This window comes from Ammospiza caudacuta, chromosome 34 (assembly GCF_027887145.1).
Source record: "Ammospiza caudacuta isolate bAmmCau1 chromosome 34, bAmmCau1.pri, whole genome shotgun sequence".
In the NCBI taxonomy this organism is placed as follows: Eukaryota; Metazoa; Chordata; class Aves; order Passeriformes; family Passerellidae; genus Ammospiza; species Ammospiza caudacuta.
In genome coordinates this window covers 3,688,686-3,712,948 of record NC_080626.1, presented here as the reverse complement: position 1 = coordinate 3,712,948, position 24,263 = coordinate 3,688,686, and the positions used below count along the sequence as shown (strand labels likewise).

General features: G+C 54.7%; 3 protein-coding genes across 6 annotated transcripts; 2 read left to right on the top strand and 1 right to left on the bottom strand.

Annotated features, from left to right (window-relative positions):
- Nucleotides 1-876: 876 nt before the first annotated feature.
- On the bottom strand, nucleotides 877-7,043 carry LOC131570412 (sarcoplasmic reticulum histidine-rich calcium-binding protein-like). 3 transcript variants are annotated; one of them, XM_058822772.1, is made up of 6 exons: nucleotides 4,750-5,099; nucleotides 4,511-4,605; nucleotides 3,421-3,492; nucleotides 2,590-2,644; nucleotides 1,151-1,187; nucleotides 877-1,021 (listed from the first exon to the last, which is right to left on the bottom strand). In XM_058822772.1, the coding sequence occupies exons 1-6, from the start codon at nucleotides 5,096-5,098 to the stop codon at nucleotides 985-987; spliced, it is 645 nt and encodes a 214-aa protein (XP_058678755.1). In that variant the 5' UTR covers nucleotide 5,099; the 3' UTR covers nucleotides 877-984. The 3 variants fall into 3 exon arrangements, 1 of the variants encoding a protein (XP_058678755.1); XR_009275872.1 differs by lacking the exons at nucleotides 877-1,021; nucleotides 1,151-1,187; nucleotides 2,590-2,644 and adding exons at nucleotides 5,382-6,709; nucleotides 6,966-7,043 and having other exon boundaries at nucleotides 3,423-3,492; nucleotides 4,750-5,342; XR_009275871.1 differs by lacking the exons at nucleotides 877-1,021; nucleotides 1,151-1,187; nucleotides 2,590-2,644 and adding an exon at nucleotides 6,966-7,043 and having other exon boundaries at nucleotides 3,423-3,492; nucleotides 4,750-6,709.
- A 2,774-nt stretch (nucleotides 7,044-9,817) lies between these two features.
- LOC131570424 (lutropin subunit beta-like) lies at nucleotides 9,818-13,810 on the top strand. The gene is made up of 3 exons (XM_058822785.1): nucleotides 9,818-9,946; nucleotides 11,789-12,016; nucleotides 13,489-13,810. Exons 1-3 carry the CDS (start codon nucleotides 9,932-9,934, stop codon nucleotides 13,723-13,725), a joined length of 480 nt encoding a protein of 159 aa, XP_058678768.1. The 5' UTR covers nucleotides 9,818-9,931; the 3' UTR covers nucleotides 13,726-13,810.
- Nucleotides 13,811-20,932: 7,122 nt separating this feature from the next.
- LOC131570430 (uncharacterized) lies at nucleotides 20,933-22,843 on the top strand. 2 transcript variants are annotated; one of them, XR_009275876.1, is made up of 3 exons: nucleotides 20,933-21,131; nucleotides 21,538-22,166; nucleotides 22,679-22,843. XR_009275876.1 is itself a non-coding variant. In XM_058822792.1 (2 exons), the coding sequence occupies exons 1-2, from the start codon at nucleotides 21,055-21,057 to the stop codon at nucleotides 22,094-22,096; spliced, it is 636 nt and encodes a 211-aa protein (XP_058678775.1). In that variant the 5' UTR covers nucleotides 20,933-21,054; the 3' UTR covers nucleotides 22,097-22,816. The 2 variants fall into 2 exon arrangements, 1 of the variants encoding a protein (XP_058678775.1); XM_058822792.1 differs by having other exon boundaries at nucleotides 21,538-22,816.
- Nucleotides 22,844-24,263: the final 1,420 nt, after the last annotated feature.

Here is a 24,263-nt window from a genome sequence, read left to right as displayed (position 1 = left end):
CAAAATCCGCCCCAAAATCAACCCCGGGACCCCCAAAATTCCCCCAAGACCCCCAAAATGCCCCCAAGACCCCCAAAATTCAACCCCGGGACCCCAAAATGCCCCCAAGACCCCCAAAATCCACCCCGGGACCCCCAAAATCCACCCCAGGACCCCAAAATCCACCCCGGGACCCCAAAATCCGCCCCAAAATCGACCCTGGGACCCCCAAAATTCACCCCAAAATCAATCCCGGGACCCCCAAAATCAAACCCAGGACCCCAAAATCTACCCCGGAACCCCCAAAATCCGCCCCAAAATCCAACCCGGGGCCCCCAAAATCCCCCCAAGACCCCCAAAATCAACCCCAGGACCCCCAAAATCAAACCCAGGACCCCTAAATCTACCCCGGGACCCCCAAAATCCACCCCGAGACCCCCAAAATCCACCCCAAAATCCACCCCGGGACCCCCAAAAATCCACCCCGGGACCCCCAAAATCCACCCCGAGACCCCCAAAATCCTCCCCAAAATCCAACCCGGGACCCCCAAAATCAACCCTGGGACCCCCAAAAATCCGCTCTGGGACCCCCAAAATTTACCCCAGGACCCCCAAAATCAACACCGGGACCCCCAAAATCAAACCCAAAATCCACCCCGGGACCCCCAAAATCAAACCCAAAATTCACCCCAAAATCAACGCCGGGACCCCCAAAATCCGCCCCAAAATTCAACCCTGGGACCCCCAAAATTCACCCAGGACCCCAAAATCCAACCCGGGACCCCCAAAATCTTCACTGGGACCCCCAAAATCCCCCAAGGACCCCCAAAATCCACCCCGGGACCCCCAAAATCCTCTCTGGGACCCCCAAAATCCCCCCAAAATCCACGTCCGTCCTTCCAATCCTTTTATTTCCACCCCCCCACCCCAAAATTTGGGGAGGGGGCGTCAGGTGTGGGGGATGGGGGGGGGTCCCCAAATCCGCGCCCCCTCCCCAAAATCCCCTCAATCTTCGGGGGGCTCCAAGAACTGAGCGAGAGACCTGGGGGGGGCAATGAGGGGGGGTTAAATTGGGGCTGGGGGCGCCCCCAAAATCAGCTGGGGGGGGGGGTCGGGGTCATGGGGGGGATTTGGGGGACCCCCGCCCCAAATTTGGGGGGGGGGCACTTACTGCAACAGCGCCCCCGAGAGCTCGTCCACGAGGCTGCCTGCGGAATTTGGGGAGGGGGCTCAGAGGGGGTTTGGGGGGTCCTGGGGAATTTGGGGAGGGGTCCTGGGCTGAATTTGGGGAGAATTTTGGGGTCCCGGGGAGGATTTTGGGGGTCCTGGGGAATTTGGGGAGGGGTCTCGGGGTAGATTTTTGGGTTCCGGGGTTGATTTTGGGGTCCCGGGGTGGAATTTGGGGAGGGGTCTCTGTTTGAATTTGGGGTGGGGTCTCTGTTAATTTGGGGAGGGGTCCCGCTGTGAATTTGGGGTCTCTGGGTGAATTAGGGGAGGGGTCTCAGGTGGATTTGGGGTCTCTGTGAATTTGGGAAGGGGTCCCGGGGTGGAATTAGGGGAGGGGTCTCAGGGTGAATTTGGGGAGGGGTCCCGGGGTGGAATTTGGGGAGGGGTCTCAGGGTGAATTTGGGGAGGGGTCCCGGGGTGGAATTTGGGGAGGGGTCTCGGGGTTGATTTTGGAGTTCCGGGGTCGATTTTGGGGCGGATTTTGGGGTCCCGGGTGGGATTTTGGGGAGGGGTCTCAGGGTGAATTTGGGGAGGGGTTTTAGGGTGAATTTGGGGAGGGGTCTCGGGGTTGATTTTGGGGTCCCAGAGTTGATTTTTGGGGCGGATTTTGGGGTTTTCAGGGCGGATTTTGGGGAGGGGTCTCGGTGAATTTGGGGAGGGGTCTCAGGGTGAATTTGGGGAGGGGTCTCTGTGAATTTGGGGAGGGGTCTCAGGGTGAATTTGGGGAGGGGTCTCGGGGTAAATTTGGGGAGGGGTCTCGGGGTTGATTTTGGGGTCCCAGAGTTGATTTTTGGGGCGGATTTTGGGGTTTTCGGGGCGGATTTTGGGGAGGGGTCTCGGTGAATTTGGGGAGGGGTCTCAGGGTGAATTTGGGGAGGGGTCTCTGTGAATTTGGGGAGGGGTCTCAGGGTGAATTTGGGGAGGGGTCTCGGGGTAAATTTGGGGAGGGGTCTCGGGGTTGATTTTGGGGTCCCAGAGTTGATTTTTGGGGCGGATTTTGGGGTTTTCGGGGCGGATTTTGGGGAGGGGTCTCGGTGAATTTGGGGAGGGGTCTCGGTGAATTTGGGGAGGGGTCTCAGGGTGAATTTGGGGAGGGGTCTCGGGGTAAATTTGGGGAGGGGTCTCGGGGTTGATTTTGGGGTCCCAGAGTTGATTTTTGGGGCGGATTTTGGGGTTTTCGGGGCGGATTTTGGGGAGGGGTCTCAGGGTGAATTTGGGGAGGGGTCTCTGTGAATTTGGGGAGGGGTCTCGGGCTGGGTTTTGGAGTTCCAGGGTCGATTTTGGGGTGAATTTTGGGGTTTTCGGGGCGGATTTGGGGGCGGGGTCTCTCTCTGGTGAATTTGGGGCGGGGTCTCTCTCGGTGAATTTGGGGAGGGGTCTCACCGGGCCGGCAGGCGGTGTCGCACAGCAGCGGGCACAGGTAGCACAGCTGGCAGCCCTGGGGGGCGGCAAAAATGGGGAAATTTGGGGAATTTTGGGGATTTTTGGGGAATTTTGGGGAATTTTTTGGGTTTTTTTGGGGTTTTGGGGAATTTTGGGGGGAGTTTTGGGGGAATTTGGGAAGATTTTGGGGGAATTTTGGGGGAATTTTGGGGGAATTTGGGGCGATTTTTTGGGGCTCTTTGTGGAAAATTTGGGGAGTTTTGGGGGAATTTTGGGGGAATTTGGGGGAATTTGGGGGAAATTGGGGGAAATTGGGGGAAATTGGGGAATTTTGGGGAGTTTTGGGGGGATTTGGGGAATTTTGGGGGGAATTTGGGGGATTTTGGGGGTTTTGGGGTGTTTTTTGGGAAATCTGGGGGGATTTTAGGGGAGTTCAGGGGAATTTCGGGGGGATTTTTGGGGCACTTGGGGAATTTTGGGGTGGATTTGGGGCGGATTGGGGTTTTGGGGTTTTTTTTTTTGGGGGGGATTTTTGGGATTTTGGGGGCGTTTTGTGGGGATTTGGGTGGATTTTGGGGTGATTCGAGGGAATTTTGGGGCAGTTTTTGGGGGGATTTTTGGGGATTTGGGGGGATTTTTGGGGTTTTGGGGGGCATCTTGGGGGGCTTCGGGGGGATTTTGGGGGGTGGATTTTGGGGGGTGGATTTTGGGGGGTTTTGTGGGGATTTTGGGGTGTTTTTTTTTTCGTTTTGCGGGGGGTTTTTTGGTTTTTTTTTTTTTTGGGGTGAATTTTTGGGGTGAATTTTTGAATTTTTGGGGTTTTGGGGTCACCTGGCAGGGTGGGCAGGGGTCTCCCGCGGGGTCCCCCTCGGCGCAGGGGCAGCGAGAGCAGAGGCGGCAATGCTGGGGAGGGGGGCGACGTGGGGGGGGGGTCAGGGGGGCACAAAGACCCCCCCAAAACCTCCCCAAATTCGCCCAAATTTCCCCAAACCCCCCCAAAATCCCTCCCAAGACCCCAATCACTCTTGGACCCCCCAAAATCCCCCTAAACCCCCCCGAAATCCCCCCCAAAATCTCCCCGAAGACCCCCCAAAAATACCCCAAAATCCACCCCAAATTCGCCCAAATCCCCCCCCCCAAATTCCCTCAAATCCCCCCAAATCTCCCCTAAATCCCCCCAAATTTACCCAAATCCCCCGAAAATTCCCTCAAATCTCCCCCAATCCCCCCAAATCCCCCCCAAACCCCCCCAAAGTCTCCCCCCAAATCCCCCCAAGACCCCCCAATCCCCCCCAAATTTGCCCAAATCCCCCCAAGTTACCCCCAAAAATCCCCAAAATCCAGCCCCCCTCCAAACTTTCCAAAATCCCCCAAAATTCCTCTAAATCCCCCCAAAATCCCCCCAAATCCTCCCCAAGACCCCTCAAAACTCCCCCAAGCCCCCCAAGACCCCTCCCCAACCCCTCAAACCCACCCCAAATCCCCCAAAACCCCCCCAAATCCCCCCCAAATCTCCCCCAAATTTCCCCCAAATCCACCCAAAATCCCCCAAATTTGCCAAATCCCCCCCAAACCCCCCAAAATTCCCCAAGTTTGCTCAAAATCCCCCCAAATCCCCCCCAAATCCTCCCAAGGCCCCCCAAAATTTGCCCAAAATGCCCTCAAGCCCCCCAAAAATTCCCCCAAATCCCCCCAAAACCTTGCCAAGACCCCCCCAAATCCCCCCAAATTTGCCCGAAATCCCCCCAAATTTATCCCCAAATTCACCCCCAAATCCCCCTCAAATCCCCCCAAATTTGCCCAAAATCCCCCAAATCTCCCTCAAATCCCCCAAAATGCCCCAAATTTTCCCCCAAACTCCCCCAAATCCTCCCAAGACCCCCCAAAATCCCCCCGGAATCCCCCCGGGACCCCTCCCCACCTTGCAGTAGCTGCAGTAGCGGCAGATGGAGCCGGGCCGGTACCGCCCTTCGGCCTCACCTTCCTCCTCCTCCTCCTCCTCCTCTTCCTCGCTCCCTGAATTTGGGGAGGGGTCCAAGGGGGGGAGGGGTCACCCCAAAAAAATTTTTGGGATCCAAAAAAAAAAAAAAAAAAAAAAACCCCCCAAAAATCTCATATTTCCCCCCCCCCCAAAAAAATAAAATAAATAAATGATCCCACCTTCATCATCGTCATCATCATCATCGTCGTCGTCGTCTTCCTCGGAGCTGCGGGCGCCATCTTCATCTTCATCCTCACCTTCATCATCATCTTCATCGGAGCTGGGCGGGGGGGGCGCGGCCTTCATCACCGCCATCATCATCATCATTGTCATGGTTGTCATGGTGATGGTGTTGGCCTTCATCATCATCATCATCACCATCATCCTTGCCGTGGCCTTCGGCCTCCTCGCGGCCTTCGTCGTCGCCACGGCGACGGCCTTCATCGCCCCCGCGGCGCCGGCCTTCATCATCGCCGTCATCGTCGCCGCGGCGACGGCGGCCTTTGGCCTCATCATCATCATCATCATCATCGTCCTCGGCGCGGCCTTCGTCCCCGTTGTCATGGCGATGGTGAGGATGATGATGATGGCGGGCGGGGGGGGGCTCTTCCTCCTCCTCCTCCTCCTCCTCTTCCTCTCGATGATGAGGATGATGATGATGGTGGTGGGGGGGGGAGGGGGTCTCCGGGGGAGCCTTCATCCCTCTGAGGATGAGGATGGTCTCCGGGGGAGCCTTCATCCCTCTGAGGATGAGGATGGTCACCGTGGGAGCCTTCATCTCTCTGAGGATGAGGATGGTCACCGTGGGAGCCTTCATCCCTCTGAGGATGAAGATGACGGTGGTTGGGGTCACTGTGGGAGCCTTCATCCTTCAGAGGATGATGATGATGGTGGTGGGGGTCTCCATGGGGGCCTTCGTCCCTCTGAGGATGAGGATGAGGATGAGGATGATGATGGTCGCTGTGGGAGCCTTCATCCCCCTGAGGATGGTGAGGATGAGGATGGTTGGGGTCACTGTGGGAGCCTTCGTCCTTCAGAGGATGAGGATGATGGTGGGGGTCTCCATGAGGGCCTTCATCCCCCTGAGGATGGTGAGGATGAGGATGAGGATGGTGGGGGTCACTGTGGGAGCCTTCGTCCCTCAGAGGATGAGGATGATGATGATGGTGAGGATGATGAGGATGATGAGGATGAAGCTCGGGGTCTCCCAAGCCCCCCCTGAGCAGCAGCAGCACCAACAGCAGCCACGGGCGGGGCATGGCCGGAGCTGAGTGACCACGGAGTGACCACGGAGTGACCACGGAGTGACCAATGAGTGACCAATGAGTGACCAATGAGTGACCAATGAGTGACCAATGAGTGATCAATGAGTGACCAATGAGTGACCAATGAGTGACCAATGAGTGATCAATGAGTGACCAATGAGTGACCAATGAGTGACCACTGAGTGACCAATGAGTGACCACTGAGTGACCAATGAGTGACCACTGAGTGACCAATGAGTGAGCGCTGAGTGACCAATGAGTGACCGATGAGTGATCAATGAGTGATCAATGAGTGATCAATGAGTGACCGCTGAGTGACCAATGAGTGACCACTGAGTGACCGCTGAGTGACCAATGAGTGAGCGCTGAGTGATCAATGAGTGATCAATGAGTGACCGCTGAGTGACCACTGAGTGACCAATGAGTGACCAATGAGTGATCAATGAGTGACCGCTGAGTGACCAATGAGTGATCAATGAGTGACCAATGAGTGACCGCTGAGTGACCGCTGAGTGACCGCTGACCGCTGAGTGACTGCTGACCAATGAGTGACCGCTGAGTTAATGCTGAGTGACCAAGGAGTGACCGCTGACCGCTGAGTGACCACAGAATAACCACAGAGTGACCACCGAATGACCGGTGCCGAGTGACCACGGAGAGATTACGGAGTGACCGCCGGGAGTGACCACAGGATGACTGTGGAGTGGTCAGAGCTGAGTGACCACGGAGTGACCGCTGGGTGACCGAGGAGTGACCACCAAGTGACCCTGGAGCGACCAAGATTGACCACGGAGACACCACTGGGAGTGACCACTGAGTGACCAATGCTGAGTGACCACAGAGTGACCACGGAGTGACCACGGAGTGACCACTGCTGAGTGACAATGGAGAGATTATGGAGTGACCACCAGAAGTAACCACAGGGTGACCACGGAGTGACCACGGAGTGACCGCTGAGAGACCATCGAGTACTCACAAAATGACCATGGAGTGACCACGGAGTGACCGCCGGGGAGTGACCACAGACAGACCACAGAGTGACCAAGGAGTAATCACAGAGTGACCGGTGCTGAGTGACCACGGAGTGACCGCCGAGAGTGACCACAGAGTGACCGGTGCTGAGTGACCACGGAGTGACCACAGACAGACCACAGAGTGACCAAGGAGTAATCACGGAGTGACCAGCGCTGAGTGACCACGGAGTGACCGCCGGGAGTGACTGCAGACAGACCACAGAGTGACCAAGGAGTAATCACGGAGTGACCGGTGCTGAGTGACCACGGAGTGACCGCCGGGAGTGACCGCAGAGAGACCACAGAGTGACCGGTGCTGAGTGACCACCGCTCGACCAAGTGACCACGGAGAGACCACGGAGTGACCGCTGAGAGTGACCAAGGAGTGACCACGGAGAGACCACGGAGTGACCGGTGCTGAATGACTACGGAGTGACCATCAAGTGACCACGGAGTGACCGCTGAGAGTGACCAAGGAGTGACCACGGAGTCACTGCCGAGTGACCACTGAGTGGCCGGAGCCAAGTTACCACAGACTGACCACGGAGTGACCACGGAGAGTCCACGGAGTGACCGCGGAGTGACCACGACAAAACCACAGAGTGACCAGTGCTGAGTGACCACGGAGTGACCACAGAGTGACCGCGGACAGAGTGCTGAGTGACCGTTGGGAGTGACCACGGACTGGCCGGAGCGGAGTGACCACAGAGAGCCCACGGAGTGACCAAGCAGTGATCACGGAGAGACCACAGAGTGACCACAGAGTGACCGGTGCTGAGTGACCACGGAGTGACCACTGAGAGTGACCACGGAGTGACCACGGAGTGACCACAGAGTGATTGCCAGGAGTGACCACGGAGTGTCCAGAGCCGAGTGACCACAAAGTGACCACTGAGAGAGCCCACGGAGTGACCAATGAGTGACCACGGGGTGACCGCTGAGTGACCGCTGCTTGACCACCCAGTGACCACCCAGTGACCACCAAGTTACCGGAGCTGAGTGACCACAGACTGACCGCTGAGTGCTGAGTGACCACGGAGTGACCGCAGGAATGACCACGGAGTGCCCAGAGCCGAGTGACCACAGAGTGACCGGAGCTGAGTGACCACAGAATGACCACGGAGAGTCCGCGGAGCGACCACGGAGTGGCCGGAGCCGAGTGACCACAGAGTGACCACCGAGTGACTGCTGAGAGTGACCACAGAGTGTCCAGAGCCGAGTGACCACAGAGTGACCGGAGCTGAGTGACCACAGAATGACCACGGAGAGTCCGCGGAGCGACCACGGAGTGGCCGGAGCCGAGTGACCACAGAGTGACCACCGAGTGACCGCTGGGAGAATCCACCGAGTGACCACGGAGTGACCACGGAGAGCCCACGGAGTGGCCGGAGCCGAGTGACCGCAGAGTGACCACCGAGTGACCACTGAGTGACCACAGAGTGACCACTGAGTGACCACGGAGAGCCCACGGAGTGACCGCTGAGAGTGACCACGGAGTGTCCGGAGCCGAGTGACCGCCGAGTGACCGCCGAGTGACCACGGAGTGACCACGGAGTGACCACGGAGTGTCCGGAGCCGAGTGACCGCAGAGTGACCACTGAGTGACCACAGAGTGACCACGGAGTGACCACGGAGAGCCCACGGAGTGACCACGGAGTGGCCGGAGCCGAGTGACCACCGAGTGACCGCTGAGTGACCGCAGCAGCTGCGCCCCTCCCCCACCCCCAAAAATAGACCCGGGTGGGGGGAGGGGAAAATTGGGGGGGAAAAAAACCCAAAAATTCGAATTTTTCGTACAATTCTGGGGGTTTTATTTCACATTTTGGGGTCTCCCCACAATTTGGGGGGGGTGGTCTTAAATTTTTGGGGGGGGTCGTGATTTCGGGGGGAGGGGGGGGTTCACATTTAGAGGGGATCACCCCAAATTTGGGGAGAAAATCCCAAAACTGAGGATTTTAACGCATTTTTAAGGGTTTTTTTTTGCATTTGGAGGGGTCAGATTTGGGAGTGATCCCAAATTTGGGGAGGGGTCCCCCAAAATTTGAGTGGGGGTCACATTTAGGGGGGGTCACCCCAAATTTGGGGGGTCGGGGAAGAAATTGGGGAGAAAAACCCCAAAAATTCAGGATTTTCACCCATTTTTATGGGTTTTTTTCACATTTAGGGGTATCCCCAAATTTGGGGGGGATCCCCATTTTGGGGGGGGGTCATATTTAGGGGGGTTCACCCCAAATTTGGAGGTGGGGGCGACATTTAATGAGCATTTTTTAATATTTTACATTATTTTTTAGAGGCAATTTTGGTGGAATTTTGGGTATTTTTAATGGATTTTTTTGGGGGATTTTTTACGGATTTTTTAAAGGATTTTTAGGGGCAATTTTGGTGGATTTTTGGGTATTTTAATGGATTTTTTGGTATTTTTTAAACGGAATTTTTAGGGTCAATTTTGGCGGATCTTTTGGGTATTTTTAATGGATTTTTTTGATTTTTTAACGGATTTTTCAGGGATTTTTAGGGGCAATTTCGGTGGATTTTTGGGTATTTTTAGTGAATTTCTTGGGGATTTTTAAACGGATTTTTTTTAGGATTTTTAAGGGCAATTTAGGTGGATTTTCGGTTATTTTTTATGAAATTTTTGGGATATTTTAACGGATTTTTTAGGATATTTTAGAGGCAATTTTGGTGGATTTTTGGGATATTTTAATGGATTTTTTGAGATTTTTTTTTTTAAGGATTTTTTAGGAATTTTTTTGAGCATTTTTAGGAAATTTTTTTTTTTTGGTGAAATTTTCGCAGTTTTTTTGGATTTGTATTTTTGGTGTTTGGGGAGGATTTTTTGGGGATTTTTGGGGTTTCTTGGGGGATTTCTCGGAAAATTTGGGGGTTTTTTTTGGGGGGGGGAGGGGCAGAAATTGGACGCTGGGAGCTAAAAATAACCCGGGGGTGGGGGAGGGGAAGGGGGGGGAGGGGAGGTTGGTGCCCCTCCCCCCACCCCCGCACAACCTTGGGGGGGGGAATAAAGGGGGGACCCCTCCAGGACCCCCCCCAAAAAACCAAAACAGAGCAAAGGGAACGGCAGAGCCATGGGGGGGGCGCAGGTGAGGGGGGACCCCGAATTTGGGGAGGGGGCTCCAAATATTGGGGAGGGGGCGGCAAATTATGGGGGGAAGGGAGGCCCCAAATATTGGGATGGGGGGGCTCCAAATATTGGGGAGGGGGCGGCAAATTATTGGGGGAGGGAATTATGGGGAGGGGGCTGAAATTATGGGGGGACCCCAAATTATGGGGAGGGGGCGGCAAATTATTGGGGGGGGACCCCAAATTATGGGGAGGGGGCTCAAATTATTGGGGGGGGACCCCAAATTATGGGGAGGGGGCTGAAATTATGGGGGGCCCCCAAATTATGGGGAGGGGGCGGCAAATTATTGGGGGGGAGCCCAAATTATTGGGGGGAGGCGAATTATGGGGAGGGGGCTCCAAATTATGGGGAGGGGGCGGCAAATTATAGGGGGGGAGCCCAAATATTGAGGGGGGGGGCGAATTATGGGGAGGGGGAGCCCCAAATTATTGGGGTGGGGGCTCCAAATTATGGGGAGGGGGGGCCATGGGACCCCCAAATTATGGGGAGGGGGCGTCATTAAAACCCAAATTTGAGGACCCCAAATATTGGGGGGGGGGGAAGGGACCCCAAATATTTGGGATTTTGGGGGGGATTTTGGGGGGATTTTGGGGGGATTTTGGGGGATTTTGGGGTGGGATTTGAGGGGGAATTTGGGGGGAATTTGGGGGATTTTGGGGTGGGATTTGAGGGGGGATTTGGGGGGATTTTGGGGGGAATTGGGGTGGATTTGGGGGGGGATTTAGGGTGAATTTGGGGAGATTTTGGGGGGGATGTTGGGGGGATTTGAGGAGGGGATTTTGGGGGAATTTTGGGTGGATTTGGGGGGGATTTTAGGGGGGACTTGGGGGAATTTTGGGGTGAATTTGGGGGGATTTTGGGGGATTTTGGGTGGGATATGAGGAGGGGATTTTGGGGGAATTTGCGGTGGATTTGGGGGATTTGGGGGGGGAATTTGGGGGATTTTGAGGGGGATTTGTGGGGGATTTTGGGGGGATTTCGGGGTGGGTTTGGGGCAAGTTTTGCGGGAATTTTGGGTGGATTTGGGGAGATTTTGGGGGCATTTGGGGTGGATTTGGGGAGATTTTGGGGGGGATTTTGGGGGGATTTGAGGAGGGGATTTGGGGGGAATTTTGGGTGGATTTGGGGGGGATTTAGGGGGGACTTGGGGGGATCGTGGGGGGAATTTGGGGGGGAATTTGGGGGGATTTAGGGTGAATTTGGGGGGGATTTGGGGGGATTTTGTGGGGATTTGAGGAGAGAATTTTGGGGGAATTTGCGGTGGATTTGGGGGATTTTGGGGGGGAATTTGGGGGATTTTGAGGGGGATTTTGGGGGAATTTCGGGGTGGGTTTGGGGAGGATTTGTGGGGTTTTTTGAGGGGATTTGGGGGGGATTTGGGGGGAATTATTTGGTGGGATTTGAGGAGGATTTGGGGAGGGTTTGGAGGATTTGGGGAATTTGGGATTCTGAGCGGATTTTGAGGAGGTTTTGGAGGATTTTGGGGGGTTTCGGGGTGGGTTTGGGGCAAGTTTTGGGGGAATTTTGGGTGCACTTGGGGTGGATTTTGGGAGGGATTTTGGGGGAATTTAGGGTGAACTTGGGGAAATATTGGGGGGCGATTTTGGGGAGGTTTTGGGGGGATTTTTGAGGGGGATTTCGGTGGGTTTAGGGCGAGTTTTGGGGGAATTTTGGGTGGATTTGGGGGATTTTGCGGGGGGGGGGGATTTCGGGGAAATGATGAGGCAGGGGCACCACGAGACCCCAGTTTACCTCTGGGCGACCCCTCCCCAATTACTCACCGCCCCCTCCCCACCCTCAGCTCCCGCTCCTGCTGGCCCTGGTGGCCGCCCCGGTGGCTCTGGGGACCCTGAGCCCCCTGCCCGGGGGAGGGGTCTCGCTGCTGGGGGGGGTCCCGCTGCTTTTGGGGGGGGGTCCCGGCCGCCCCCCGTGCCGGCCCGTCAACGTCACGGTGGCGCTGGAGAAGGACGAGTGTCCCCAGTGTCGCGCTGTCACCGCCACCGCCTGCGGCGGCTTCTGCCGCACACGGGTACGGTTTGGGGGCATTTGGGGAATTTTTTGGGAAATTTGGGGGATTTTGGGGGGGATTTGGGGGATTTTGAGGGGTTTGGGGGGATTTGGGGGGATTTTGGGGGGGTTTTGTCCCCAATGTCGCGCTGTCACCGCCACCGCCTGCGGGGGCTTCGGCCGCACCCGGGTACGGTTTGGGGGGGATTTTTGGGGAAAATTTGGGGGATTTGGGGGATTTTGGGGTGGTTAGGGGGATTTTGGAAAGTTTGGGGGGATTTTGAGAGGTTTGGAGGGGAATTGGGGGGATTGGGGGTGATTTGGGGGCATTTTGGGGGGGTTTTGTCCCCAATGTCGCGCTGTCACCGCCGCCGCCTGCGGGGGCTTCGGCCGCACCCGGGTACGGTTTGGGGGGATTTTGGGGCGATTTGAGGTGATTTTGGTGGGAATTTTGGGGAATTTTGGAATTTTGGGGCATTTGAGGGAATTTTGGGGGGATTTGAGGATATTTGGAGGGGTTTGGGTGACTCTAGGGGGGATTTGAGGGCGATTTGGGGGATTTTGGGGGGTGTTTGGAGGAGTTCTGGGGGAATTGAGGGGGATTTGGGGGAGTTTTGGGAGATTTGGGGCGATTTTAGGGGAGTTTGGAGGAGTCTTGGGGGGATTTGGGGGGATTTTAGGGGGGCATTGGGGGGAATTTTGGGGGAGGTCTGAGAGGATTTGGGGGGCATTTTGGGGGAATTTGGAGGGTTTGTGGGTTTTGGGGGGATTTGGGAGGGTCTTTAGAGGATCATCGGGGTGTGTTTTCGGGGATTCTTTTGGGGGTCTTTAGGGGATTATTGGGGTGTGTATTAGGGGATTATTTAGGGGTCTTTAGAGGATTATTTTGGGGGGTCTTTAGGACATTATTTGGGTGTGTATTAGGGGATTATTTGGGGGATTTTAGGGGATTATTTGGGGATATTTAGGGCATTATTTGGGTGTGCATTAGGGCATTATTAGGGCGTGTATTAGGGGGTTATTTTGGGGGTCTTTAAGGCATTATTTGGGTGTGCATTAGGGGATTATTTGTGAGTATTTAGATGATTATTTGGGGATTTTTAGGGCATTATTTGGGGGTCTTTAGGACATTATTTAGGGGTCTTTAGGGCATTATTTTGGGGATTTTAGGGAATTATTGGGATATCTATTAGGGCATTATTTGGGAGTATTTTGAGGATTATTTGGGGGTTTTTAGAGCATTATTTGGGGGATCTTTAGAAGATTATTGGGGTGTGTATTAGGGAATTATTTTGGAATGTTTAGAGGATTATGCGGGGGTCTTTAGGGCATTATTTGGGGGTATTTAGGGGGTTATTGGGATACATATTAGAGGATTATTTGGGGGTCTTTAGGGCATTATTTGGGATTATTTAGGGCATTATTTGGGGGTCTTTAGGGGATTATTTGGGGGACTTTAGGGAATTATAAGGGTGTGTCCCCCCTCCCCTGCAGGAGCCGGTTTACCGCAGCCCCCTGGGCCCCCCCCGCCAGGCCGCCTGCACCTACTCGGGGGTTCGCTACGAGCGCTGGATTTTGGGGGGCTGCCCCCCCGGCACCGACCCCTCCGTCACCGTCCCCGTGGCCCTGGGCTGTCGCTGCGGCCGCTGCCCCATGGCCAACGCCGACTGCGCCGTGCTGGGGCTGGGACCCTCCTTCTGTGGGGCCCCGGGGGGGTTTGGGGGGTCCTGACACCCCCCAACCACAGGGATGGGACCCCCACCCCCAATTGATGGGGGGATTTTTGGGTAATAAAACCTCCTGGCCGCCAGGGGGCGCTGTGTGTCATTGGGGGTAACATAGAGAGGGGATCCTCATTGTGGGGGGTTTTGGGGGGTCCAGACCTCACAATTCTGGGACCCTCACCTCCCAATTATGGGATTTTGGGGGGGGTCCTGACAACCCCCGAGCCCGGGGATGGGACCCCCACCCCCAATTTAGGGGGGATTTTTGGGTAATAAAACCTCCTGGCTGCCAGGGGGCGCTGTGTGTCATTTGGGGTACCATAGAGAGGGAAATCCTCATTGTGTGGGGTTTTGGGGGGTCCAGACCTCTCCCACTTCACAGTTATGGGACCCTCACCTCTCATTTATGGGATTTTGGTGGGGTCCTGACACCCCCCGAGCCCGGGGATGGGACCCCCACCCCAAATTTATGGGGATTTTTGGGTAATAAAACCTCCTGGCCGCCAGGGGGCGCTGTGTGTCATTGGGGAGGGGGTACAATAGAGTGGGGATCTTCATTACAGGGGGTTTGGGTTGATTTTGGGGGATTTTGGGGGGTCCAGACCTCCCCTACTCCGGGTATGGGACCCCTACTCTCTATTTTTGGGATTTTGTGGGGTCCTGACACTCTCTGACCCCAGGGATGGGACCCCCACAAGGTATTTATGGGGGGAAAGGGAGGGAAATGTGAGGGGGGAAAATGGCGGAAAACATGAGGGGAGAAAAGGGCGGGAACTGTGAGGGGAGAAAAGGGCGGGAAACGTGAGGGGGAAGAGGGAGAAAAACACGAGGAAAAAAGGCAGGAAATGTGAGAGGAAAAGGCAGGAAGTGTGAGAGGAAAAAGGGCAGAAAATGTAAGGGGAAAAGTGAGAAATGTGAGGGGGGAAATGGGGAGAAACGTGAGGGGAAAAAGGGCGGGAAACATGAGGGGAGACAAAGGGAGGGAAACGTGAGGAGGAAAATGGGGGAAAATGTGAAGGGGGAAAGGGAAACGTGAGGGGGAAATGGGAGGAAAACGTGAAGGGGAAAAGGGAAAAGTGAGGGGAAAGGAGGGAAATGTGAGATCTTCTCCTGCCCAGTTCCCTCCCTGTCCCCGCTGCAATCCCACACTCCCCATTCCCAGATCCCCCCCAGTTCCAAGGCACCCCCGTTCTCAAACATCCCCCAAATCCCAGCCCCTGTCCAACCATTTCTTCCCCTCCAGACCCCAAATTCCCCCAAATCCCAAACATCCCCTGATCCCACATCCCAGATTTTTTAATGCTGTGACTCAAAAGTGGGGAAAATTCCCATTTTATTGAGCAAAGCAAAAATGGAGCGAGGGAGGTCTGGGGGGGCACCCAAAGTGGAAATTGGTGGGACACCCCAACCCCGGGGTGTCCATGAGGGTCCAGCGGTGTCCGGAAGGTCCTGGTGGTTCCTCTGAAGTTCTCCTGGTGCTCCTGAGGTTCTGCTGAAGGTTCCTCAGGTGTGTGAGGGGTTTTAGAGGTGCCTGTGGGGTTCTAGAAGTCTCTTCCAGCATCTAGATATGTCCCTGGGGTTTGAGATGTGTCTATGGGATCCTAGAGGCATCTATGGCGCTCTAGAGGTGTCTACAGGTGTCTATGGGGTTCTGGAAGTGTCTATGGGGTTCTAGGGGTCTCTATGGGTTATTAGAGGTGCCTATGCTCTTCTAGATGCGCCTAAGCAGTTCTGGTGGTGTCTGCAGGGTTCTCAGGCCATCCAGGAGCTTCCAGGGCTGTCCTCAGGGTTCCAAAGAAGGTCCTCCAGGTTCTCACTTCTCCTGTCCCCTGCCTTCCTAGCCCAATGCCTTCTCTTCCTCCAGCACCACCCTGATTTTGGAGCTCGTTTCAGGGGACATGGAGGCCGTCACCTTGATGGGGCCGTGGCTCAGCCGGGCGGTCCCATGGCTCCCAACCACGATGATGCGGGCAAATTTGATGTCCTGGTCATAGCTGGAGTAGACTCCACCGGCCATGCGACGGTAGGTGGTCTCCAGGTCGCCCAGGTGGGCCTTACGTGGGGACAGCTCCAGGCCCAGCTCCACGGGGAATTTTTTGTAGTCGATGGGGTTGGAGAAGTGGATGGCCAAGGTGAAGGAGTCAGACTTGTAGACCAGGACCCCCGCCACGCCCCAGAAAGGGGAGCTGCCTGGGAAGCTGCAGGTGTCACTGAAGCCAGGGGACAACTCTGGCTGGGGGCGCTTGGAGCAGCGGCCACAGTAAAAGTAGATCCTGGGGGGAGAAAGGTGGTGGGATCAGTGGGAGATGCTGGTGGGACCACTCAGGGCTGCAACAAGCCCTGGGGAGTTGATCCCTCCATGGGATGGAGACATCAACTGGAGATGACTCCAAGGGTCCCCTCCAAGCCCCCCAGGCCTCACCTGGGCTCCTTCAGGGTGATGTTCTTGGTCTTGTTGCAGATATGGATCTCCACAGAGCGGCTCAGTAACGACCCCATCCTGGCTCTGGATCTCCTCAGCTCCGGGATCTCCTCAGCTCCCCAATCTCCTCAGCTCAGGCTCTCCCTGGTTCCAGAACCTTCTCCCCCCTCTTCCCGCTGCTCCCAGCACAGCCGGGGCTGTTGCTCCCCAAAAAAGACCCTTTTTGAGTTCAAGGTGATCAAAAGCAGTCGCAGATTTATTGAGAGATTTTGCTTTCACTTTTGCTCGTGACTTCTCAAACCCGGCCACTTCCTCTCTCCCCCCCAAATTTCAGCGTTTCCCTTTTCCCTCCCCAAGGAATTCTGTGGGAACAGACCCAAAACTGGTTTAACTGGTGTGTTACTGGTTCATTTCTCTACCACAGCTCACTTAACTGGAGTAACTGGTTTAACTGGTTTAATTCTCCAGCATAATGTGTGCAACTGGTTTATTCCTCTACCAGAACTGGTGTAACTGGTGTTACTGGTTTGACTGGTTTAATTCTCCAGTGTAACTGTTGTAACTAGTTTATTTCTCTACTAGAACTGATTTAATTGGTGTTACTGGTGTAACTGGTTTAATTTCCCAGTGTAATCGGTGTAACTGGTATAATTCTCCATTGTAACTGGTATAACTGGTTTGTTTCTCTACCACAACTCATTTAACTGGTGTTACTGGTTTAACTGGTTTATTTCTCCAGTGTAACTGCTGTAACTGGTTTAATTCTCTGTTGTAAGAAACACAACTGATTGATTTCTTTACCAGAACTGGTTTACCTGGTGTTACTGGTTCAATGGTTTAATTCTCCAGTGTAACTTTTGCAACTGGTTTATTTCTCTACCAGAACCGGTTTAACTGGTGTTGCTGGTGTAACTGGTTTAATTCCCCAGTGTAATCGAGCTGGGGCTATCCCGGGACAGGGGATGCACAAAACCCTGGGAAGTTCTGGGTCTGTTCCTACAGAATTCTGGAATGGGGCCAAAACTCCTTGGGGATGGAAAAGGGGCTGGGATCGGGAAGTGCCACAATAGCGAGGGAAGGAAAGGGCCGGGATTGGGAAGTCCCCGGCAAAAGTGAAAGACAAAAGCTCTCGAAAATCAGCGGCGGTTTCTGGTCAGTTTGATTTCAAAGGGGTCTTTTTTTGGGGAGAAACGGCCCCGGCTGTGCTGGGAACAGTGGGAGGAGAGCCCGGAGTGAGGGGAGAAGGTTCTGGAAGCAGGGAGAGCCTGAGCTGAGGAGATCCCGGAGCTGAGGAGATCCCAAAGCTGAGATTTGGCAGCTGAGGAGATCCAGAGCCAGGATGGGGTCGTTACTGAGCCGCTCTGTGGAGATCCAGATCTCCAACAACACCCAGAACATCATCCTGAAGGAGCCCAGGTGAGGCTTTGGGGGCTTTGGGGGGACCCTTGGGGGAAGCTCCAGGTGGGATCTCCATCCCATGGAGGGATCAACTCCCCAGGGGTTGTTCCATCCCCTTCTGGTCCCACCAGCATCTCCCACTGATCCCACCCCGTTTCTCGCCCCAGGACCTTCTTTGGCCTTGGCCGCTGCTCCAAACCGCCCCTGCCAGCGTTGTTCCCTTGCTCCAGTGACACCTGCCACGTCTCAGGTGACATACTAACTGGGGGCCTGTCAGGGGTCCTGGTCTACGAGTCTGAGTCCTTCACCTTGGCCATCCACTTCTCCAACCCCGTGAGCTACAACACGTTCTCCAGGGAGCTGGGCTTGGAGCTGTCCCCAGGTAAGGCCCACCCGGGAAATTTGGGGACCACTACACCCGCATGGCCCATGGAACCTACTCCAGCTCCGGCCAGGACATCGAATTCGCCCGCATCATTGTGGGCAAGAACCATGGGACTGTCCAGGTGAGCCACGGCCCCGTCATGATGATGGCCACCATGTCCAGTGAGAGGAGATCCACCCTCAAGGTGGTGCTGGAGGAACAGAGGGGATCGGGGGATGAAGCCGAGGGAGAGAATCCCTGTCCAGGGAGACAGGTCCAGGAGAAGTGAGAACCTGCAGGACCTTCTTTGGGACATCAAGGACAGCCCTGGAAGCTCCTGGATGGCCTGAGAATCCTGCAGGCACCCCCAGAACCCCATAGACACCTCCAGAACTCCATAGATGCCTCTAGAACCCCATGGACCCATCCAGAACTCTATAGACATACCTAGATCCACAGGCGCCTCTAAGGACCACACAGGCACATCCAGAACCCCTCACAGACCTGAGGAACCTTCAGCAGAACCTCGTGGGCACCAGGAGAACCTCGGGGGAACCACCAGGAGCTTCTGGACACCCTGGGGTTGGGGTGTCCCACCAACTTCCACTTTGGGTCCCCCCCTGACCTCCCTCATTCCATTTTTGCTTTGCTCAATAAAATGGGAGATTTTTCCCACTTGGTCCAATGAATTAAAAAATCTGGGATTTGGGATCAGGGGATGTTTGGGATTTGGGGGAATTTGGGAGGAATTTGGGGGAATTTGGGGGAATTTGGTGTCTGGAGGGGGAAGCAAAGGTTGGACAGGGGCTGGGATTTGGGGGATGTTTGAGAACGGGGGTGCCTTGGAACTGGGGGGGATCTGGGAATGGGGAGTGTGGGATTGCAGCGGGGACAGGGACGGAACTGGGGAGGAGAAGATCTCACATTTTCCTCCCTTTTCCCCCTCATATTTCCCTTTTCCCTCTCACATTTTCCCCCTTTTCCCTTTCACGTTTCTCAGCCCTTTTCCCCTCACGTTTCCCGTCCTTTTCCTCTCACGATTTCTGCCCTTTTCCTTCTCACACTTCCTGCCCTTTCCCCCTCTCGTTTCCTGGCTCTTTTCCTTGTGCTTTCCTCCCTTTTCCCCTCACATTTCCTGCCCTTTCCCCCTCCTCATATTTCCCGCCATTTTCCCCTCACATTTCTGCCCTTTACCTTCTCACACTTCTTGCCTTTTTTTCCTCATTTTTCCCTCCCTTTTCCCCTCACATTTCCCTCCCTTTTCCCCTCAAATTTCTCTTTTCCCCCCCACGTTTCCCACCATTTTTCTCCCCTCATATTTCCCGCTCTTTTCCCCTCACATATCTCACTTTCCCCCTCATGTTTCTCGCCCTTCTTCTCCCCTCATGTTTCCTGCTCTTTTCCCCTCACATTTCTCACCACTTTCTCCCTCACAATTTCAGCCCTTTTTCTTCTCACACTTCCTGCCTTTCCCCCTCACATTTCCTGGCATTTTTACTCATATTTTCCTCCCTTTTCCTCTCACATTTTCCTGCTCTTTTCTCCCCTCACGTTTCCCACCCTTTTTCTCCCCTCATGTTTCCCGCCCTTTTCTCCCCTCACGTTTCCTGCCCTTTACCCCTCACATTTTCTGCCCTTTTTCCTCTCACACTTCTGCCTTTTTCCCACTCTTTTCCCCTTCAATCTTTCCACACTTTCCCCCTCATATTTGCTCCTCTTTCCCCCATCCCTCCCCTTTCCCCCCTCATGTTTCTCTCCCTTTCCCCCCTCACGTTTCCAGCCATTTTCTCCCCTCACATTTCCCGCTCTTTTCCCCTCACATTTCTCACTTTCCCCCTCACATTCCCCACACTTTTCCCTCCCTTTTGCCCCCCCCACAGACACTCAGCAGCTCATTAAGAAGCAGAAATGTCCCTTTAATGACAACACATCCGCACCCCCCAGGTAAGGCCTCAGCGGTGTCCCCCTCCCCAAGACCCCCTTGTGATCCCACCATCCCTCAGGCACTCGATCCCAGAGACCCCCAAGCACCAGATCCTGCCCCAGAGAGGGTCCAGACCCCATTGAGCCACCCGATCCCACCCTGGTGGGACCCCAGACCCCCATTAAGGACTCAATCCTGCCCTATGGAGGATCCAGACCCCATTCAGGCACCCGATCCCACCCTGGTGGGACCCCAGACCCCCCTCAAGGGCTGGATCCCACCCCACAGAGGAACCAGGATCTCCATTAGGGTTCCATTATCCAGGTCTGGTAGGGAAATAAACCAGCTGCACCAGTTAAACTGGAGAATTAAACCAGTTACAACTGTTACACTGGAGAATTAACCCAGTCAGACCAGGCAGAGAAATTAAACTTGTGCTGGTAGAGAATTAAATCAGCTACAAGAGTTAAAGTGGAGAATTAAACCAGTTACAACTTTTAACAGTTACTACATTTAACAACAGTTAAACTGGAGAATTAAACCAGTTATAACTGTTAAAATGGAGAATTGAACCAGTCAGACCAGGCAGAGCAATTAAACCGGTGCTGGCAGAGAAATAAACCAGCTACAATGGTTAAACTGGAGAATTAAACCAGTTCAACCAGTTAGACCAGTTAAACTGGTGCTGGCAGAGCTACAATGGTTAAACTGGAGAGTTAAACCAGTTCAACCAGTCCAACCAGTTCCCTGCTCCTCACAGGAGCCCAGAGCCATCCCCTGCAGGTACCTGAGCCAGGTGTGTCCCACCTGAACCGGGGACATCCCGGGGTCGGGGACTTCAGGGATTCTCCAAATCCAGGTGAGTTTTGGGTCCCATCATGAATTCCGTGGCAAGGGAGGGGTTTTGAGTAGGGGTGAAAGTGAAAGTTCTCATTGTTCTCCTTATCAGGTTGATAAGGAGCAGCTGTTGGTGGCTTGGAGGCAAAGATTGGAGGAGATCCAGGAGCTGAGGAGATCTTGGAGATGAGGAGATCGTGGAGCTGAGGAGATCCCAGAGCTGAGGAGATCCTGGAGATGAGGAGATCCTGGAACTGAGATTTGGGAGCTGAGGAGATCCCAGAGCTGAGGAGATCCCGGAGCTGAGGAGATCCCGGAGCTGAGGAGATCCTGGAGCTGAGGAGATCCTGGAGCTGAGGAGATCCCGGAGCTGAGGAGATCCTGAACCAGGATGGGGTCGAGAGCCAGCCGTCCTGTGGAGATCCAGGTTACCAACAACACCGAGACCATCAACCTGAGAAACCCCAAGTGAGGATGGGGGGACACCAGAGGGACCCTCGTGGTGCTGGGGGGCAGCTCTGGGTGGGATCTTCATGGTGGACTGGGATCATCTCCAGGGTTGGGATCATCTCCAGGGTTGGGATCATCTCCAGGGCTTGGGATCATCTCCATGGTTTGGAATCATTTTCAGGGCTTGGTATCATCTCCAGGGTTGGGATCATCTCCAGAGCTTGGGATCATCTCCAGGCTTGGGATCATCTCCAGGGTTGGGATCATCTCCAGGCTCTGGGATCATCTCCAGGCTCTGGGATCATCTCCAGGTGTGGGATCATCTCCACGTCCCATCTCCTCCCTATGTCCACAGCAGATCCTGGTGGTGGTGGGACCATCTCCACCTTCTCCCAACCTCACCCCAACACATTCTTCTCTCCAGGACCTACTTCTACAGCGGCCGCAGCCTCCATGACCCCCATTGCTTGGTGCCCCCGTGCTCCTCCACCGTCTCCAAGTTCACCAACCGCTCCATCTTCTGGGGCTGCAACGGCGTCCTGGCCTTCGAGGCCGAGACCTTCACCTTGGCCATCTTCTTCTCCAACCCCATCGACCGCAACCGCTTCTCGGTGCTCACCGGCCTGGAGCTGTCCCTGGACAAGGTCCACAAGGGCGACCTGAGGTCGGCCTACCGCCGCATGGTCAGGAGCTCGCGGCCAAGAGCCAAGAAAGCCAAGAAAGCCAAGAGCCCCCCCAGGAGCCCCGTGCTGCCGTGCGCGGTCCTCAAGGAGAACCAGAACCAGCGCAAGGTCCAGCTGAGCCACGGCGCCGTCACGGTGGCGGCCAGCTTGGCCAGGAGCGGCGGCGCCGCCGTCATCAAGGTGGAGGTGATCGAGCGGAGGAACTCGGGCGTGGCCAGCGGCTTGGGGCTCCAGGTGGAGCACGACACGCCCAGGAGGAAGGAGAACGTGCAGGGGCCTTGCGGGAACCCCAGGAGCTGAGAAACCTCGAGGAGAAACCACCAGGAACCCGTGGACGAATCCGGAACGCTGCAGGCAGCTCTAGGACCCCGTAAGAACCTCTAGAACCCCGTGGAGGCCACCTGGAACCCCACAGAGATAATCTGGAACCCTGCAGACACTTCCAGAACCCAATAGAGAACTCCTAGAACCCCATACACATCTCTAGAACCCCAGAGAGAACTCCTAGAACCCCATAGACACCTCCAGAACCCCGTAGAGCCCCATAGACACCTGTAGAACCCCATAGAGGCCCTTAGAACCCCACAGAGATCTCATAGACACCTCTAGAACCCCATTGAGAGCCCATAGACACCTCTAGAACCCCATAGAGGCACTTAGAACCCCATAGAGATACCATAGACATTTCTAGAACCCCATAGACACCTCTAGAACCTTGTTGGCACATCTAGAACCCTGTAGCCACAACTAGAACCCCACTGTCACCCCCAGAACCCCATAAGCACCTCTAATAACCCATAGAGACCCCTGAGAACCCCATGGACACTTCTAGAACGCCATAAGCACCTGTGGACATCTCCAGAAACCCTTAAACACCTCCAGAACCCTGCAGACGCTCCAGAAGAACCTTCAGCAGAACCTCGTGGGCACCAGGAGAACCTCGGAGGAACCACCAGGAGCTTCTGGACACCGCTGGACCCTCATGGACATCCCGCCCAATTTGGGGTGCTGCCCCCAGACCTCCCTCGCTCCATTTTTGCTTTGCTCAATAAAATGGGAATTTTTCCCACTTTTGAGTCACAGAGTTTAGAAATCTGGGATTTGGGATTGGGGATGTTTGGGATTTGGGGGAATTTGGGGTCTGGAGGGGGAAGAGAAGGTTGGACAGGGGCTGGGATTTGGGGGATGCTTGAGACGGGGGTGCCTTGGAACTGGGTGGGCTCTGGGAATGTGGAGTGTGGGATTGCAGCGGGGACAGGGAGGGAACTGGGCAGGAGAAGATCTCACGTTTTCCTCCCTTTTCCCCCTCATGTTTTCCCCTTTTCCCCCCTCACGTTTTCTGCCCTTTTTTCCCCTCACACTTCCTGCTTTTTCCCCCTCACATTTCCTGGATTTTTTCCTCATTTTTCTTCCCTTTTCCCCCTCACATTTTCCTCCCTTTTCCCCCTCAGACTTCCCACACTTTCTCCCTCACATTTTCTCCATTTTCTCCTCTTTTCCCCATCCCTCCCCTTTCCCCCCTCACATTTCCTGCCATTTTCTCCCCTCACATTTCCCGCTCTTTTCCCCTCACATTTCTCACTTTTCCCTTCACAATTTCAGCCCTTTTTCCTCTCACACTTCCTACCTTTTCCCCTCACATTTCCTGGCTTTTTTACTCATATTTTCCTCCCTTTTCCTCTCACATTTTCCTGCTCTTTTCACCCCTCACGTTTCCCGCCCTTTTTCCCCTCACATTTTCTGCCCTTTTCCCTCTCACACTTCCTGCCTTTCCCCCTTACATTTCCTGGATTTTTCCCTCCTGTTTTCCTCTACTTTCTCCCTCACATTTCCCTTTTTTCCCTTCACATTTCCTCACTTTTCCCCTCACATTTTCTGCCCTTTTCCCTCTCTCATTTCCTGCCTTTTCCCCTCACATCTCCCTCCCTTTTCTCCCCTCACGTTTCCATTTTCCCTTCATGTTCCTCGCCCTTTCCCCCTCTCACATTTCCCTTTTCCCCCTCACATTTTCTGCCCTTTCCCCCCCTCACCTTTCCTGCCATTTCCCCCTCACATTTCCTGGCTTTTTTTGTGTGTGTGTCCCTCCCTTTTCTCCTCACGTTTCCCTCCCTTTTTGCCTCGCATTTCCTGTTCTTTTCTCCCATTTCCCTTTTCGCCTCACATTTTCCACCATTTTCTCCCCTCACATTTTCCGCCATTTTCTCCCCTCATGTTTCCCGCCATTTTCCCCCCTCACCTTTTCCTCTTTTCCCCTCACAATTTCTGCCTTTTTCCCCTCACATTTCTCACTTCTTCCCCTCACATTTTCTGCCCTTTCTCCTCCCACACTTCCTGCCTTTCCCCCTCATGTTTCCTGGATTTTTTCCTTGTGTTTCCCTCCCTTTCTCCCTCATGTTTTCCTCCCTTTTCCCCCCTCCCATTTCCCTCCCTTTTGCCCCTCGCGATTCCCGCCATTTTTCCCCCTCAC

Bases quoted from the DNA above. Each gene is read 5' to 3' on its own strand.
- LOC131570412 (XM_058822772.1), bottom strand. From the start codon at position 5,098: ATGATGATGATGATGATGAGGCCAAAGGCCGCCGTCGCCGCGGCGACG. The intron at 4,606-4,749 runs GTGGGATCATTT...CCCCAAATTCAG, and splicing joins TGATGATGACGATGATGAAG to GGAGCGAGGAAGAGGAGGAG. The intron at 2,645-3,420 runs GTGACCCCAAAA...GCCGCCCCCCAG, and splicing joins ACCCCTGCCCACCCTGCCAG to GGCTGCCAGCTGTGCTACCT.
- LOC131570424 (XM_058822785.1), top strand. The intron at 12,017-13,488 runs GTACGGTTTGGG...CCTCCCCTGCAG, and splicing joins GCGGCTTCTGCCGCACACGG to GAGCCGGTTTACCGCAGCCC.
- LOC131570430 (XM_058822792.1), top strand. From the start codon at position 21,055: ATGGGGTCGAGAGCCAGCCGTCCTGTGGAGATCCAGGTTACCAACAAC. The intron at 21,132-21,537 runs GTGAGGATGGGG...TCTTCTCTCCAG, and splicing joins ATCAACCTGAGAAACCCCAA to GACCTACTTCTACAGCGGCC.